Raw genomic sequence first — 17114 nt, 5'->3', positions numbered from 1 at the left:
CAGTGAAAGCATTGTTTTCCACCCAAGGGGGCTCTCCCCTGGAGACAGGAACATGGATGAACTCCCAGTGCCCCAGCATCAGGCAGGTGCAGGGTATCTCTGCTTCTCAGCCCCTGCCCTGTTTCCCTGGGATCCCGCTGACTGTTCTAGCAGTCAATGATCTGGACTTTGCAGGAGCGTGTTTGCAAAGACGTGAATGCGAAAACTCTACAAGAACTGTTTTTATGTGTCATGTCTTGACTTTTTTCAAAATATTTGCTAGAAGGAAAGCATGGACCAAACTGACAAAGTTCTTTAATGTGGGAAAAACATTTGACTCCCGAGTTGGGTACTGTTGCATGCTCTCCAGTCAGATACAAGGTAAGCTTTCATTGAATTTCCCGAGTTTCCATTGAGTCAATGTAAAGAATGAGCTTTCTAAGGAGCTTAATACTAATTTTTCCACTTAATATGAAATATCAAATTCATTAGATGGTTAGATGACAGGAGAATTGAGGTTGGGAGGCAGCTGCAGTGGTCCCCAGCTTTATCTCCTGTTCCCAACGGTGATCAGCATGGGCATGAAATCAGGTTCATCTCAGTTTATTGCAGAGAGGTCTTGAGGAAAACATCGGTGCACCAAGAGCAGGTTTGGAATCTGTGCAGTGCAAGAGACTCTGCACAAGCTCTCTGGGCAACTGACTGTCAGGGGCAGGAGCCCTGGCGTGGCCATGCCTGAACAGCACCTTTGTGCCTACAGTGCCACCCTCGATGGCTGCCCTGGAGCCTGGGATTGGACCCTGCACTTGCTGCAGGAGTCTCTGTCCTGGTTCCGTGCTGACCAAAGGCTTGGAACCATCTCAGAACCTCGGTTCCCAAGGGGGTGGCCTCAAGTGGCTGCCGGGCAACTGAGGCCATGGCTGCCTGAACTTTGGGAGCAAGATGCTGATGTCAGAGTGGCCATTGTGACGCGTGCGACCAAAGCCCCAAAAGGGAAGGCTGGGCTCAGGCCGTGTGTCAGTGCGACCTGGCAACGGGAGGAGAAGGTAAGGCAGGGAAGCAGCTGCCCAGGGACCAGAGGGGCCCCACACCTCGGGCCTCTGGGCCTGTGCTGCAGGCTCACCTGCCTCTCCCTTCTCAGAATCAGCGCAGGAACATCCAGAGGAGACGGCGGTGTTCCTCAACGCGACAACGGGAGCAGAAGGCGGACAGGAGCAGGGCTCACGCAGGGCTTACCAGGGAGTAGCACCCTCGTAGCTCTGGGCCTGTTCTGCAAACTCCCATCACTCTTCTTTCTCCCGCAGAGAGAGAGAGGTCCAGCACCTGGCGGAGGCAGCAGCGTTCCTGCACAGGGACTCAGCGCTGACAGCCGCCATGTGCGACAGGGAGCAGGAGGGCCCTGATGGCAGGGAGCCAGGTGAGGGCAAAGCAGCCCTCCCACAGCCTGGCCCAGGGGCTGTCGGGGTGGCCAGCGTAGGGCCCAGAGCAGAGGCCGGGGGAGGCAGGAGCTGCTCAGCCAGGCCAGGGCTGGGAGCCTCCTTCCTCCTCAAGTGGGGCCCAGCTGGGCCAGAGGGCAGCTGTTGGGAGCCCCGTGCCCGCAATGGCCGCTGCTCTCCAAGGCCTCCAGCCCTGCCCATCAGCCAGGCACGCAGGCAGGGACAGAGCAGCCCTTAGGGCTGATGCTGGGGGCTGAGAGCTCCACAGAGCTACTCATGCCCGCTGCCATTGGCTCTGTCCCCTGCAGCATGCCTGTTGTGTCGCCGTGTAGAGGCTGACCCAGACATCTGCGGCGACAAACAGGAGAAATACGGGCTCTGTGCCCACGTGTTCTGCCTGGTGAGTGGCTCTGGGCACTCTCTCCAGCATTGCAATGGGCAGTCCCTGCCACCCTGTCCTCATCAGCTCTTCTCCCTTTCTGCAGTATTTTGCCACACTGCTTTTCCAGCAAGCCAAGAAACGTGTTGGACTCCTGGGTTTTCTGCCTCGAGATATCCAACTTGCAGTCAGGCGGGCGGCACAGAAGGTGAGAGCCTGGCAAAAGAGCAGGGACATTTGTGCCAGGAGAGGCTGGCCAGAGCTTAGCCCATACCCCCAGAAAGAAAGTCCGGCCATGCAGACGGCTGTGGGACAAAGTCTGGCTCCCAGCAGTTCCGTGGAGCCTCTGGCACAGGAGCTTCCTTCACCAGCTGGCTCTGAGGGCTGAGAGCCAGCAGCGGCCCCATCCTGCGCCCTGCCCGGAGCCCTGGGGCTGTGTGGGGAGGCCCCGAGGCTGCTGCTGATGGGGCTGCTTGGCTCATTCCAGCACTGCTGCGTCTGCGGCCAGAGCGGGGCCACCATCCTGTGCTGCAAAGAAGGCTGCGACAGATGGTTCCACCTGCCCTGTGCCAAGGAGGGCGGCTGTGTGACACAGTACATTGTTCCATTTAGGTAGCTCCTCTCCCCTTCTGGCCACCCCCAGGGAAGGACCAAGTCTTTCTCATTATGCCCATCCCTTTGCCCCCAGGGCCTACTGCCCTGAGCACCGTCCAAAGCAGGACGTGCAGGTGACTCCAGAGCCGGGCACCGAATGCCCCATCTGCATGGAGCCAGTGGAGGACAGGAAGACGTTCAACACCATCGTGTGCCCGGCGTGCAAAAGAGCCTGGTTCCACAGGGACTGCCTCCAGGTGGGAGCCATGCCCTCAGGCCTGGGACACAGCAGGTGCTCAGCAGCACCAGGGCCTGGCTCACACTGCTTCTGTTTGCCCTGCAGGGACAGGCCATGTGTGCTGGTCTTTCGTCCTTCTGCTGCCCCCTCTGCAGAGACCGTGAGACATTCCTTGTCGAAGTGTTCTTTCTGGGGATCCGAACCCCCATTAGGTTGGTGTCCTTCAGTGTGACTCACAAGACGGGGTGTAAGTGCCATACTGTGCCAGGCCCTGCCCCAATAGTCCAAGACAGCCCTATCCAGGGAGTCTGGATTTCTGCCCCTCAGGGGACATGAAAAAGCATTGGAGGAAGTACAGGGACACCCTGTTACCTCCATGGGGTCAGGGCAGCAGAAACACATCAGCTTTTCCTTTCTCCGTCAGACTGCCAACATGGGAGGACAACAATGCCTTTGCAGATCTAGGAGAGAGGCACAACACGTGCAATGCCAGGGAATGCCTTTACCCAGGAGGCAGGGAGGAGGCAGAGGAAGAGGGGTGAGTTGGGAAGCTGCACCCGGGGCTCTGCAGGGAACCTGTGTCTCGGGAAGGGCTCAAAGCGGAAAGAGCCAGAGGAGCTCGGCTGCACAATCCCGTGCTGGGACACTTTGTCTTCAGAGCCATCAACCCGTTTGCTTCCGCAGGCCCTGGAAGCTGCTCCTGTGCTCCTCCTGTGCTGCCGAGGGCACCCACAGGCGCTGCTCTGGCCTGACAGTGAGGACAACCCACTGGGAGTGTGACAGCTGTGCTGGTCTCGGCATGGGTATGAGGCAAAGCAGGCGGGTGTCCCTGGGCTGGGGCCAGTGCCCAGGCTGGGCACGGCAAAGCGCATGGGCTCCTGGAGGGCTGGGGGCAGTGCTCTGGTCGGGCATGGCCTGGTCCAGGCCTGGCAGGCCTCTGACATTCCTGTTTGGCCTTACAGCCCCCAGGGATGAGCCGGAGCTCAATGGCCCCAGCCTGACCAGACAGTCAGGACTGGAGCATGCTCATGGCCTGTCAGAATCTGAGGCCATCAGGCCAAGCTCCAGCAGCGCAGTGCCATCACGTCTGGCTCCCCAGTCTCCAACTCCAGGGACCAGCAGCCACAGAAGCCTCCGGCGTCCAGCTTCTTCCTTGGCAGACACCGGCAGCCCACGCACAGCAAGGGCAAGATCCAGCAGCTGGACGGGCCCTGAGGACAGGGTCCATTCCAGACATGCTGGGCCTGACAGCAGGCGAAGGCGCTCTCACCAGCAGAGGCGGGCCTCAGATGGAGCCGTCCGGTCACGGAGTCGCCATGACAGGAGCAGCAGGAGAACATCAAGTGCAGAGAGGCGCAGGCAAAGGGAGACACCATCGCGGGCTTCCCGCAGACACAGCCGCTCCCGGCAGCAAGCTCATGCCCAGAGTCCACCTGCCCGGTCGAGGAGTTGCCGAGACAGGCGCAGCAGGAGAACATCAAGGGCAGAGAGGCCCAGGCGAAGGGAGACATCCTCGGGGACGTCCCCCAGACGCAGCCGCTCCTGCCCGCAACGTCGGGCCTCAAATCAACCTCTCCAATCCCGGAGTCACCAGAACAGGAGCAGGAGGACAGCAGCAAGTGCTGAGACACCCAGGCGCAGGGGGACACCATCGGGGACGTCGCGCTGGAGCAACCGCTCCCGCCAGCCACGTCGGGCCTCAACTCGGACCTCTATCAGCAGCACGTAGTGTCATCTTTTCTTTCTGGTCCTTCTGTTTGCTGCTGTAAGTGAAGGTGAGAAGGGTCAGTACAGGGACCTTGAGATTTGCAGGTCTGTGGGAAAACCCGAATTAGCTCTTGGCATTTCTATGATTCTTGGTTTCTGTTATCGTGTATTGTTAAGGGAAAAGCCACTTAAGGACATAGCTGATTAAAAAGGACACTCATTGCTGCCTTTAGACAGATATTTCCCCACTGCTTACCCTTGAAAGTGAACCAGTCCTTAATGGCTTGGATACGTTTAGGGAGACATGAAAAGCAAGGTGGCTCTTAGGGAAGCTGTCTTTGAAAAAGCCGTGTGCTGAGTTGCTATCCTTAAACAATCTCATTTCAGTAGAGCCTTCCTTCAGTGAAGCAGAAGAAGAAAGAAGAGAGTGAGACACTGCCTCAAGTGTCTGGAGAAATCGATTGTGACACTGCTGCTGATTTTAAAGACTTGATTGGACCTTCAAAGGTCAAACCAGAAAAGACAGTGGGAATAGCCTGGGACAAAGAGGATGCGCAGGACTCTGCCCCAGACGAATGTCCGGGACCTTTGCCTGAAAACGACAGAACTCAGGAGTCGAGTGCTTTCAAGTTTTCCTTCTTTGGAGACACAGAGGAGTTGGGCATCAAAGAAGGTAACGGCAGAACCCTCCTAACGGAGCCATTTCTAAGGAACGGCTTCTGGCAGGCACTGTAGAGCAAGATGGTGTAAAGAAGGTCATAATCCAGAGGATGATCAGCAGCAGAAGTCAGTACTTACACTGAAGCATTTTGATCTTCATTGCTACTTGCCAAGGTTGTGGGAGATTAATGAGAGGTAACTCCTGCTTGCATCTCAGGAATTTTGAGAGGCACGCCTTGAGAAGGCATTGGGATTATTGCAGAGTGGTGAAAAAGCTTGTTCTCATGCCCTAAAGTTCTCAAATAGGGAAAAAGGTGACACAGCAGTCATACCAAGTTACATGGAACACAACAGGATTTTAAGGAAAATGGGTGTTAAGGTAGAGGGAGGAGCAAAATCCTGGAGTTGACTCCAAGCTCCATGACCATTCATTAGTTACCGAATTCTATTCCTGGACCTTCAGAAAAGTGAAACTGAATGACACTGAAGGATCATCGGGGTGTTCCTAAGCTCAGATAAAATAAGGCCTTATGAAATGAAGATGAAGGAATATTTAATCAAGTCACAGTCAGGTAGGAATGAAAGGAAGCCGTGCCAAGTTATCCAAAATATTAACAAAGAACAACACAAAGCAACAAGCCCCCACACTTGTGCTGAATTCAGAAGCTATTCACTGTCTTCTGGATGCAATGATAAATGTTGAAGAATACATAGGAGATGCCTTGAACAAAGTGGAAAATCCTGGAGCAGAGCTACAGCTCAGAAAATCAGGGAGGAGAAGATTCTGTCCGTCCTAAATCTGTCTTCTCCAGTGTACATATTTCACTTGAAAGAAGGAATTTTTCCTGGCAAGCAGAGAAATAATCTGGTTTTGGCTTGCTTTCTCTTTTGGTGCTGGTTTTGCAGAGCCTCACATACTTGGGACGATAAAACTGGAAAAAGTCAGGTGGCAAGAGGATTCACATTTCCAAGACATCACTTCTGAGGGCGCTGATGAGCCTGAGATGTCAGAAATTGAAAAGCACCAAGAAAGGCAAGTTCCATTTGTATTTGTTGTCTACCTGGCTGTAGTAGTTGGATGCTGTGGGAATATGAATGGCAGCACTGAGGAAATGGGAAACTGACACTGCACACCTCTGAGCAAGGAAAGTCATCTTGGAAAAGCATTGGTGCTGTGTGGAGTCCAAAGTTCCAGCAGCCCCTTGGATGTGAAGTTGAATGTGAAGAGAGAGAAGATGAGCACAAGAAATTGACTGGGTTGTTTTGGTTTGGCCAACCCCAAACTGAGTTTTGCCAAAAGGCAAAGACACAGTCAGTTTTCTTGTAAAAAGTGGGGTTTTTTAATAGAAGGCTTTATTTGCATACTATGCAGTAAAGCTCTTCCGTGTACCATTTCTCTGAGGCACTACAGCTCTAACTCATGCTCATGGGATTTGATAGGACCTTTTAGGATGCTAAAACCCCTTTGTACTTGTCTAGGGTTTTTTCTCTACCACGCACAGAAAGTGCTAGAATTTTCTTCTTCTCCATAGATGATGAACGCCTAAGAGGTACGACACAACTTGTTCAGCCCCTTTTGTATATTTTTCCCTTTTAAACCCTTACTGGACTTGAGTAAGGAGGAAAAAATGCTGCCTGGTTATGAATGCTCTGTAGTCAAAATTTGCCATGCTCACTTGTGGTCAAAGTTGTGGTGGATCCCATGAGAGAGTCCTGGTAAAAAATAAAGGCTGAGCAGCTTTCTGTCTTTCCTTTCTTTCAGATAATTGCCTCATAGCTATAGGAACTTTTAGAGCTTAGGAAAAAAATAGTCACTAGACAGGTTACTGAGACATTTAGGATCCTTTCAGGTAGGTCTATCACCTTTAACTTTTTCCTGTCTTTCTGGTGTTAATCTGAGGAATGCCGAGTGCTCTTGTCAGTGACATATGTGCGTGCGGTTCTTCATCCTAATGAATCTGGGGCTTTCTCTTCTGAAGCCAGTGAATTTTCGATTTAAAAACAAAGACAACAACAACAAAAGAAAACATACACAGCCCCCAAAAATTACACAGGCTGCCAAAACAATTGCTTGTTCTATTTTGTAGAATATAGTCTCAAGTCAGGCTTAAATGACGTTTGTTTCTTGAGACTTGTTAGATAACGCTGATGAAATGTATGGCTGTGTTCATACAGTTACTGCCCTGCAATCTTCCAGCCTGTCTGATTTACAGGGTGTGTCAGAATGGAGATCTCAGCCCTTGGAAGCAGCGCTTCTGGGGGCAGCTGTGGGATCCTGCTGCTGAGCATTTAATGCAAGAGCTGCTGTTTCACTGCAATTTAGATTTCAGCATGTTCAGGGAGACAGCTGCTGCCTTTCATTTTTCTTAGTACACCAGGCTGCAGTAGGGAACATTTCTGTTGGAGCCGACATGTGGTGGGGGGCAAGAGAATAGGAGGGACGTGAAGAATAGAGCTTCTGACTTGACTGTTGTGTTGTTCATTCATGATTGTTGGGAGCAGCAGCAGAATCAGAAGGGTTGAACCCTACTGATTGATGTTGTGTTTTGTTTTGTGCAGAGGGCCCAGAGTTATTTTGTAGATCTGTAGAGCTCAGTGAAGAAAAAGTGGGTTGGGAAGACAGATGTAGATTATTGTTTGAGGTGAGTATGGAACATCTGTTCCCTGGTAACTGTGGCTGAATGCTGAGCATGGGGAGGGAACACGGCTATGGATGTGCATGCAAAATTAATTCAGGACCTCCAGAAGAGCCTGAAACTTTGTAACTGTCAGGGAACAAAAGGTTGTTAGTATACTGGTGTGTGTAACATGATGATGTGATGTCCAGCCAGGTAAACCACTGCATCTCTGTATGTTACAGGAGCAGCTAGCTAACTAGATGTAAGGGAAGTGTTTAAGAGAAACAGTGAATTTAGAGACTTCTGCAAGTAGTGGATTCAAAAACTTCTCCTAGGAATATGTTAGATTTTCATTAATTTCTGGATCGTCTAAGGAAGCATAAGAATTCCAAACGGAAACTGAACCCAAACTAATAAACCCTTTCTTGAAAAGAATCCTGTCCTATTTGTTCCTTGAAGAAGTTGCCAAACAACCTTACCTTTTAAATCCTTTCAAGGATCTAACAAGAAACAATACTGGCAAACCCGCTTAGGCAGTGTTTCTGAGCTGGCGCTGATGCTCTCGGGTTCCGGGGAGCCACGGGAAGGCTCCAGTCCAGACTGTCCGGTCAGGCTGGGGCCATTGAGCTCCGGCTCAGCCCTGGAGGCTGTGAGGGCAATCAGCAATGTCAAAGGCCTCCCAGGCCTGGGCCAGGCTGGGCCGGAGCAGTGCCCCCAGCCCTCCAGGAGCCTACGGGCTCTGCCAAGACCAAAAGGGGGCTTGGCCTGACAGCCGTGCCCAGAGCAACAGAGCTGTCACACTCTGCGCTGGTTCTGGTCGCTGTCAGGCACGAGCAACACCTGTGGGTGCCCTGGGCAATGCAGGAGCAGCACAGGGGCACTTGCCAGGGCCTGGGGCAATGCAGGGGGTGGCCTTTACAGGACGACACAGCAGGCATGCTGCAGGGGACAGAGGCAATGGCAGCGGGCATGAGCAGCTCTGTGGGGCTCTCAGCCCGCAGCATCGGCCCCAAGGGCTGCTCTGTCCCTGCCTGCGTGCCTGGCTGATGGGCAGGGCTGGAGGCCTTGGAGAGCAGCGGCCATTGCGGGCACGGGGCTCCCAACAGCTGCCCCCTGGCCCAGCTGGGCCCCACTTGAGGAGGAAGGAGGCTCCCAGCCCTGGCCTGGCTGAGCAGCTCCTGCCTGCCCCGGCCTCTGATCTGGGCCCCACGCTGGCCACCCCGACAGCCCCTGGGCCAGGCTGTGGGAGGGCTGCTTTGCCCTCACCTGGCTCCCTGCCATCAGGGCCCTCCTGCTCCCTGTCGCACATGATTCTGGTCAGTGGTGAGTCCCTGTGCAGGAACTGCACGGTGTCCTCGAGGTGCTGGTCCTCTCCCTCTCTCTGTGAGAGCAAGAAGAGTGTGGAAAGTTTGCAAGACATGTCCAGCGCCATGAGAGTGTGTAGTGGTTTAGATTTGCTAATTTTGTTTTTCCGGCCAATTCACCAAATAAATGCTGTGGTTTTAATGCAGTAACTGAAAAATTACTTATTTTTTGCTGTGAGATATGGATTAGAACAATGGCAAAACAGGCTTAAAACTTAAAAAGAATAAAGAAAGTTTATTAACAAAACTACAAGAACACTAGAATAAACTTCCAGGAAACTCCTTTTATCCCCCACTATCCAACCATTTCCTTGTTCACATGACAACAGAGAGACAAAAAACATTGGAACTTTGGTGTTTAAAACAGTCCCAATTCCTGCTAGGGTCTTTTCATCAGCCTTTGTAGAGAAACAGAAGTCTTCTGGTAACTTATGGAGTTTTTCACGAAAAAACTATTTCTGTTACAGTTTTCTATTTCTCTGATGCCAGCTGCCCAGAAATCTTGTCATCAGTTCTCTCCTCCCATTTCTCATCCCTCTGAGGTGTGTATGGGTCATGAGTCTAGGGATGTCATTTTTAAGGATGAGTTATTCAAAGGCAAAAGTTCTCTTCATTTGCCTCTGTGAGCTTCTCTGGAAAACAGTTTTCTCATTGCCCTCAAGGCCTCAAATCTTCTCTTCACTCTGTTCCAGCACTTCACTGTATCACAATTACTCCACCTTTTGCTCAAAATCCACACTTTGAACACTCCATTCCTCCCAATATACTCTGTCATGAATTAAAGGATGTTTTTTTTCAGAACACTATTTTCTATCTCCATAGCTTTAACAGAAAAATATTTCAGCTTATAAAGCATCTCCTTATTCTCTCTTCCTCATCTAAAACTTAACTCTTTTCTTCACTGTCTTCTTCATGTTGATTCTCTCTCTCTCTCTCTCTCTCTGTCTCTCTGGGAAAAAGGAGTAATCTTTACATTTTATCCAAGTAGTAAAAGAGTCAAAGTCTTGGAAAGCTGCAGATGTTCATGGTGTCAGGTTTCAGTTCAGCAGCAGAAACTGCAAACCCAGTCAGGCCGGCCGGCTCCGTTTCTCTTCCCCCCGCCCTCTGCAGCCTTGTCCGGCCTGGGCGGGGGAGGGGGAGGAGGCCGAGACAGAGCCTGTTACCTCTTCAGAATCAGGAAACCAAAGAGAGCAAGAGAACCCTGGCTTTACATCTTAAGGTGGTGTTCACAGGTTGATCTCACTTTTCAATGGTCAAAACTGCTGTCAGTTCTTAGAAATGACCAATAATTGGTCAGGAGAAAAGACTCCCATCAGCCACCAGCAGCTTCAACTTCTTAGCTCCCAAAGCTATCTTAAAAGTAAAGTCACCCCGTTACAGAGTGCTACTCCCTGGTCAGCCCTGCGTGAGCCCTGCTCCTGTCCGCCTTCTGCTCCCGTTGTCGCGTTGAGGAACACCGCCATCTCCTCTGGATGTTCCTGCGCTGATTCTGGGAAGGGAGAGGCAGGTGAGCCTGCAGCACAGGCCCAGAGGCCCGAGGTGTGGGGCCCCTCTGGTCCCTGGGCAGCTGCTTCCCTGCCTTACCTTCTCCTCCCGTTGCCAGGTCGCACTGACACACGGCCTGAGCCCAGCCTTCCCTTTTGGGGCCAAGGGAAATCTCTGCTCCTGGCCCCGGCACTGGACGCTCTGCCAGCTGGTCAGGCAAAGTGATGCCATGTGAGGCAGGCGTGAGCAGTGCAGGAAAGCCAACATCAGTGCAGTCTTCCAAAAAGGCAGCAAGAAGGGGCCAGGGAACTGCAGGCCCAACCTCTCGAATGTCATCTCCAAAGCTCTGGAATAACAGGAAGGGAAAACCACGCTTGAGGAATCTCATTGCCACCTCTGCTGCTGTTGAAGAATGGCTTGCTTCTCGAGGCCATAGCTCCCTAGAAGGCCTGCAGAACCCTGACTTTGAGCTAGCATGAGTCCTTGGCAAAATATTGTATCAAAGAAATGAAGAAGACTAATTGTTAATAAGACAATGAAGAATAAAGATTTAGGATAAGAAATCTGCTAAATGTATCTTGTGAATGTATCTTATGAAGTTTGTCAGGATGTGAATTCTGCAGAATGTATCCTCTATAACTGCTTAATGTATCTTAATAAGTTTCACTAAAATGTCTCTTATAGAGCTCAGGTGTTATGAACTGGACCAATGAAATGTAGAAGTTAACATGTGAAAAATAGCAATTATCCAATCATAATAGAATATAGATCGCATGTTACCTTTTCAAAATACTATAAAAATGTAGCTAAGGTTGTAATAAATTTGGAACAAGCAGCTAACTCATATTGGGTTGTCTCTTGATTCCCGAACTCGTCTCCTACATCTGTCATTTTGAAATCCATCCTAATGAGACTTCTGAAACAGTACTTGTGTATATAGGCAATGGATGTGTATGCTTGAGAACTGCTTGTGATAGTATGCTTGTGGAAAACATAGTAGTGGATTCTAAGAATCATTCAAATTTTTGTGTATGAAATTTTACTGAGATCATAGGATGTGACTTTTCTTACTTAGGTCCACTTACTTCGTATTATCTTTTGCAGATTAATTATACTTTGATTCATCATTTAGTGCCTGCTCCAATTGGAATGAACCTCATTCCGGTAAAGCAATTGTTGCTTCACCAGAATTTAATCGAAATTTTGGAAAAGATTAGAAAAAGGAAAGAAATACATTGTGTTTTGGAATGACTGCTTTACATGTTGCTGTTACGCCTAAGGTTATTGATACTTGACGAACTATTCAGGCACTACAATAAGTAATTGGCCATTGTGACTATGAGGTTAATTAATTTTATTATGTTGTATTTTAGAATAAAATTGATTGTTTGTTTTCTGATAAGAAACCAATATTTTAGCCTTAGCTAAAATTATATATATTGATCAGTTTTCTTTGACATCAATATATTGATTTTTGTTCTTTTTCTTTTTCCTTTTTCTGTCCCTTATCCTTTCCCTACCACCTGTCTCTGTTTTTTCCAGGATATACTACCAACTGTAACGAGTCCTGAAGACTTCAAAGAAGAACTTCACAGCAGCACTATGACATCGTGCAGAAAGACCTCGCTTAATGACAATTGTGAGCCATGGGGTGGTGTAAGAGACAGTCCAAAGATTCTCTCATCTGTCTCACAACCGTCTGAAGGACAGAGACTGAGACTCTGAGTATCACAAGGGATTTGGTTTAGGGGTTCAGGCCTAGCTGAGGTGGATGTTTGGTAAGTGACTGTTTGCAGGTGGTTGCACGGTGCACTGCCCTCGTTCCTGCTGGTGAACAGAGGCTTGCAAGATGTGGATTGCTCTGTACCCTACACCTGCCCCCCACACAATGGAATTCATCACAATGATCATCAATCTCCTCTGGTTTTGGCCCTGTGCCCCTTGCTTTGTAAAAACTATAAAATTACACCCCAAATTTACCTTCCTTTGAGATCTCCCCAACAGACAGAAGACTCTGCATCGTCGGACGGCTGAGTGGACTTTGATGTTGGTAGCTGTAATCCCCTTACTCTCTTTTCTTATGCTTTGCTTTCTCCTCTTTTCTCTCTATCGCATATTAGTGCTGATGAGCACTCAATAAAGTGTGTTTTGCTGTTTAAGTCCTTGGTTTGCTGATAATCTTTTGTACTCTAAGACCGACTAAAAGAACCACATCAGGAATCCCACCTTGTGGATCGTGACAACTGTACACTCATTCCTGCCCCAAGCACCTTTCAAAATGTCTCTCTTCATTTCTCCCCCACGTCCCAGCTCCCTGGAGAGGAAGCTAACCTCAGTACAGGTAGTTCAAAGGAAAGTGCGTGTAGAGCAAGGACAGACAAAGCAGAAAAAGCTTATTGTTGTGAAAATAAAATAGAAACAGAGCAGGGGAGGCCAGATGAAAGCTCAAGATATCACAGTTGCAACACAAGGTTCCAGGCCAAGAAGATTCAGAATGAAAAGGAGAGAGCTGAAAAACTATTTCCCTTGAGGGAAGTACTGATGGGAGATGCTCAAGGGGGAATAGGTTTTGTTAATGTTCCATTAACTGCCTCCGAGGTAAGAAATTTTAGGAAGGAAATCAAAAATTTATTGGAGGACCCAACTGGAATATCAAATCAATTAGATCAATTTTTAGGCCCAAGTATATTCACTTGGGAAGAATTAAATTCGATACTAGGTGTGCTCTTCTGTTCAGAAGAGACACGGTTGATTTGAGGCTGCCAGGAGAATCTGGGAACAGGAAAATTGGGCAGGCCCAAGGGGAAAAGAAAAGGCACCGCTCATCCAGTCAAATTGGGACCCAAATGAGTCCAAAAGAAGGAACATGAGAGATTACAGGACACTGATAATAAGAGGAATAAGGGAGGCGTTACCAAGAGCCAACAACGCTAAGCTAGCGTTTGACAGCCAGCAAGAGAAAGATGGGGCCCCTTGTACTTGCCTCGAGAGATTAAAAAGACATTTCCAACTTTCTTCTAGCGTGGACCCAGAAAGTCCAGAAGGCCAAGTGTTAGTGCAAGTTCAATTTGTAACTAAGGCTTGGACTGATATCAGAAGAAAGCAAGAGAAGTTAGATGAGTGGCAGGAGAAAGGTCTAAATGAATTGTTGAAGGAAGTGCAGAGAGTGTACTTAAGGAGGGAAGAGGAAAAGACAAAAAGAAAGGCCAAAATTATGGTAGCAGTGGCAAAGGAAAGCATAAGAGCTGGGAAAAGTGAGAAGGCGGGAGCAGGAGGTAGTGGACCGTAAGAAGGGGTAGAAGAGAGGAGAGATTCAGACAAGGATGGAAGAATCCCATTGATTTGTTTCTACAGACATGATTTGTTTCTATTGCAACGAGAAGGGTCATAGCAGGAGAGTCTGTAAGAAAAGCAGAATGGATGAGGTAGTAGCAAAGGAGCAGGATGTACTGGAAAAGATCTTAAAAGGTGAAGATTAGAGGTGTGAGAGGCTCTGTGCTCTGGGGAATGAAATAGGACACCAAAGAGAGCCTCTGGCAAATTTGGAAGTAGGCCCCCAGAGCAAAGAATATGAAGTTTTGGTAGATACTGGAGCTGATAAATCAAGTGTATCAGAAGGACCCAAAGGTTGTAAGCTGAGTAACCAAAAGTGCAAAGTGAGAGGTGCTGAGAACAATCCCTTTGATGCTTTTATTGTAGAGAAATTGTCAATAAAAGGAAATTTTAGAGAAGGATGTGCAGACTTGTTGTTTATACTAGGGCTAGAGTGCAATCTATTAGGTCGGGACCTCAAGGAACAAATAAATATAGGGGTGGTGCCAGAAGGGGGATGCGTGGTTGTAAGACTGTTAGTGCTGAAGGAGGAGGATGAGAAAGGAATAAATCCAAAGGTGTGGGCAGAGACAGGAAATCACAGATTATTAATCATTCCCCCCATAAAAATGAAAATAAAACTAGATACACCTCCTAGAAGACTTAAGCAATATCCCATTTTGGCAGAGGGCAGACAAGGATTAGCGCCTATAATTAAAGAAGGGATTGAAAATGGAATTTTGGAACCGTGCATGTCTCCACACAATACTCGTGTACTACCCATTCAAAAGGCAGATGGCAGGTGCAGATCAGTGCAAGATCTAAGGGAGGTGAACCATTACACGTTATCCAGTCGTGGCTAGTCCATACAACCTATTCCATAAAGTACCATCAGAGCATGCATGGTTCAGCGTGATAGATTTGAAAGATGCCTTCTGGTCCTGTCCATTAGAGAAGGAGAGTCGGGGGTTGTTTTCTTTCAAATGGCAGGATGAGGAAACTGGGAGGAGACAACAATTGCAATGGACCAGATTACCTCAGGGATTTACAGAGTTCCCCCATCTATTTGGCCAGGCCCTGGAAGAAAGTATGAAGGAGTTTACACCAAGTGGGGAAACACAAGTCTTGCAATATGTGGATGACTTATTGGTTTTGGGGAAAATGAAGGAAGAGGTACAAGAAAGAACTGTTAATTTATTGAACTGTCAGAGAGAAAAGGGTTTGAAAGTATCCAAAAAGGAATTACGGTGTGTAGAATCTGAAGTATTTGGGTCATTTAATTGGAAAAGGTTACAAGAAGTTAGATTCAAATTGGATGCAGGGAATATTATTACTACCAGCACCAAAAGCCAAAACAGATATAAGTAAATTATTAGGATTAATTGGATACTGTAAGTTATGGATAGATGGGCATACAAAATTAGTTAAATTTTTACATGAAAACTTAGTAGGGGATGACCCCATAAGCTGGAACAAAGAGGACAAGAAAAAGTTAGTGGAATTGAAAGAGAAATTGGCAACAGCTCCAGTGTTAAGCCTACCCAATTTAAACCAATTATTTGAACTGTTTGTAAATATTGAAGAAGGAGCAGCTTACGGAGTCATTGTGCAAGAATGGTATGGAGTCAGAGAACCCACAGCATACCTGTCCAAACTGTTTGACCCAGATATAAGAGGATGGCTGACCTGCCTCCAAGCTGTTGCTGCTACTGTAACCCTAGTGGGGAAAAGCTATAAATTAACATTTGGAAACAAAGTTAAAGTGTATACCCCACAGGATCTTAAAAGCATACTGAGTAAAAGGGCCAGTCAGTGGGTCCCAGAGAGCAGGCTTTTAAAATACAAACTGATCCTGAGGAATAAGGAAAATTTGGAGTTAGCTACCACAAAGGTTGAAAATCCAGCCCAGTTCCTATATGGGGAACCAGAGGGGGAGCTAGAACATTGGTGCCTTGGAGTTATTGACCTGCAGACAAAAGTTAGCGAGGATCTGCAAGGGCACCCATTAACTGAAGGAGAGGTCCTTTTTATAGTCGGTTCATCAAATGCCATAAACAGGAAGCAGGTTTTGGGATATGCAGTTGTAAATGGACAAGACACGACACCAATCAAGGGGGGAAGACTTCCTACGACATGGTCTGCGCAGTGTTGTGACATTTACGCGTTGTTGAGAGGATTGCAATGGCTCAGTCAAAGGAGCGGAACCATCTACACGGACTCCAAATATGCCTGTGGGGTAGTACACACGTTCGGAAAGACTGGGATTGAGAGAGGTTTTATAAACTCAAAGGGGAAAGCATTGATGCATGAGGGCCTAATTAAAGCAGTGTTAGAGGCTCTGAAAGGACCTTTGGAAGTGGCAGTAGTGCATGTGAAAGGACACCAGAAGGGACACTCAGTGGAGGTCAAAGGGAACCACTTAGCAGATCAAATAGCAAAGCTGCACTGGGCAGTATTGAGAAGGTCTTTAGAATAACAGATCTAAAAGGCAGAGATGATGGAGATGAAAAGGATGGAGAAGATCCTGTATTTAATGAAAAAAAATTGAGGCATTACAAAAACATGGTGCTAATAAAGATGGGAAAGGTAAATGGAGAATGCCTGATGGCAGACAAGTGCTGAATAAAGCACTAAGTAGGAAAATATTAGAAAATCTACATGCTTCAAGCCATTGGGGAACCCAAGCCCTCTGTGATCATTCTATGAAAACTTATGTTTGTACTGGAATGTTTGAAATTGCAACAGTGCTGACCCAAAATGGTATGATTTGCCAATGAATAAATAAGAAAGTTACGTGAAAATTGCCTCAAGGAGGAAGATGATTGGTGTCGTGGTTTTAAACCACTAACTAAGAAAATTACTTACTTCTTGCTGTGAGATACGGATTAGAATAAGAGCAAAACAGGCATACAACTTAAAAGGGAAAAAAAAAGAAAGTTTATTGACAAACCACAATAATAAGAACACCAGAATAAACTTCCAGAAAAACCTTTCCATCCCCTATCTACTCACTATTCCCTTGTCCACATGACAACAGAGACAAAAACTCTGGAACTCTGATGGTTAAAACAGTCCCAATTCTTGCTAGTCTTTTTACCAATCTTTATAGAGAAACAGAAGTTTCTTCCTGTTAATTTATGGAGTTTCTCACAAGAAAACTATTTTTGTTATAGTTTTCTATTGCCCTAATGTTAGCTGCTCAGAGCTGCTATTATTAGAGTTCACTCCTCTCATTTTCACATCACTCTGAAGTGTGTATGGGCCATGCGTCTAGAGATAGCATTTTTAAGGATAAGTTATTCAAAGGCAAAAAAAAAAAGTCTTCTTCATCTGTTTCTGTGA

General features: G+C 47.8%; 1 protein-coding gene across 6 annotated transcripts; it reads left to right on the top strand.

Annotated features, from left to right (window-relative positions):
• Positions 1-688: 688 nt before the first annotated feature.
• On the top strand, positions 689-8046 carry LOC147651095 (E3 ubiquitin-protein ligase PHF7-like). Of its 6 annotated transcripts, none has more exons than XM_086846395.1 (16): positions 689-1025; positions 1121-1396; positions 1724-1815; positions 1901-2002; positions 2282-2406; positions 2483-2645; positions 2732-2838; positions 3051-3164; positions 3311-3429; positions 3589-4401; positions 4724-5006; positions 5900-6026; positions 6473-6543; positions 6756-6843; positions 7553-7635; positions 7854-8046. In XM_086846395.1, the coding sequence occupies exons 2-10, from the start codon at positions 1354-1356 to the stop codon at positions 4353-4355; spliced, it is 1632 nt and encodes a 543-aa protein (XP_086702521.1). In that variant the 5' UTR covers positions 689-1025; positions 1121-1353; the 3' UTR covers positions 4356-4401; positions 4724-5006; positions 5900-6026; positions 6473-6543; positions 6756-6843; positions 7553-7635; positions 7854-8046. The 6 variants fall into 6 exon arrangements, with proteins under 6 accessions (XP_086702521.1, XP_086702523.1, XP_086702520.1 ...); XM_086846397.1 differs by having other exon boundaries at positions 4724-5188; XM_086846394.1 differs by having other exon boundaries at positions 4721-5006.
• Positions 8047-17114: the final 9068 nt, after the last annotated feature.

This window comes from Cyanistes caeruleus, chromosome 11, assembly GCF_971803275.1.
Source record: "Cyanistes caeruleus chromosome 11, bCyaCae1.hap1.1, whole genome shotgun sequence".
NCBI lineage: Eukaryota > Metazoa > Chordata > Aves > Passeriformes > Paridae > Cyanistes > Cyanistes caeruleus.
This window is presented reverse-complemented; position numbering and strand designations above follow the sequence as displayed.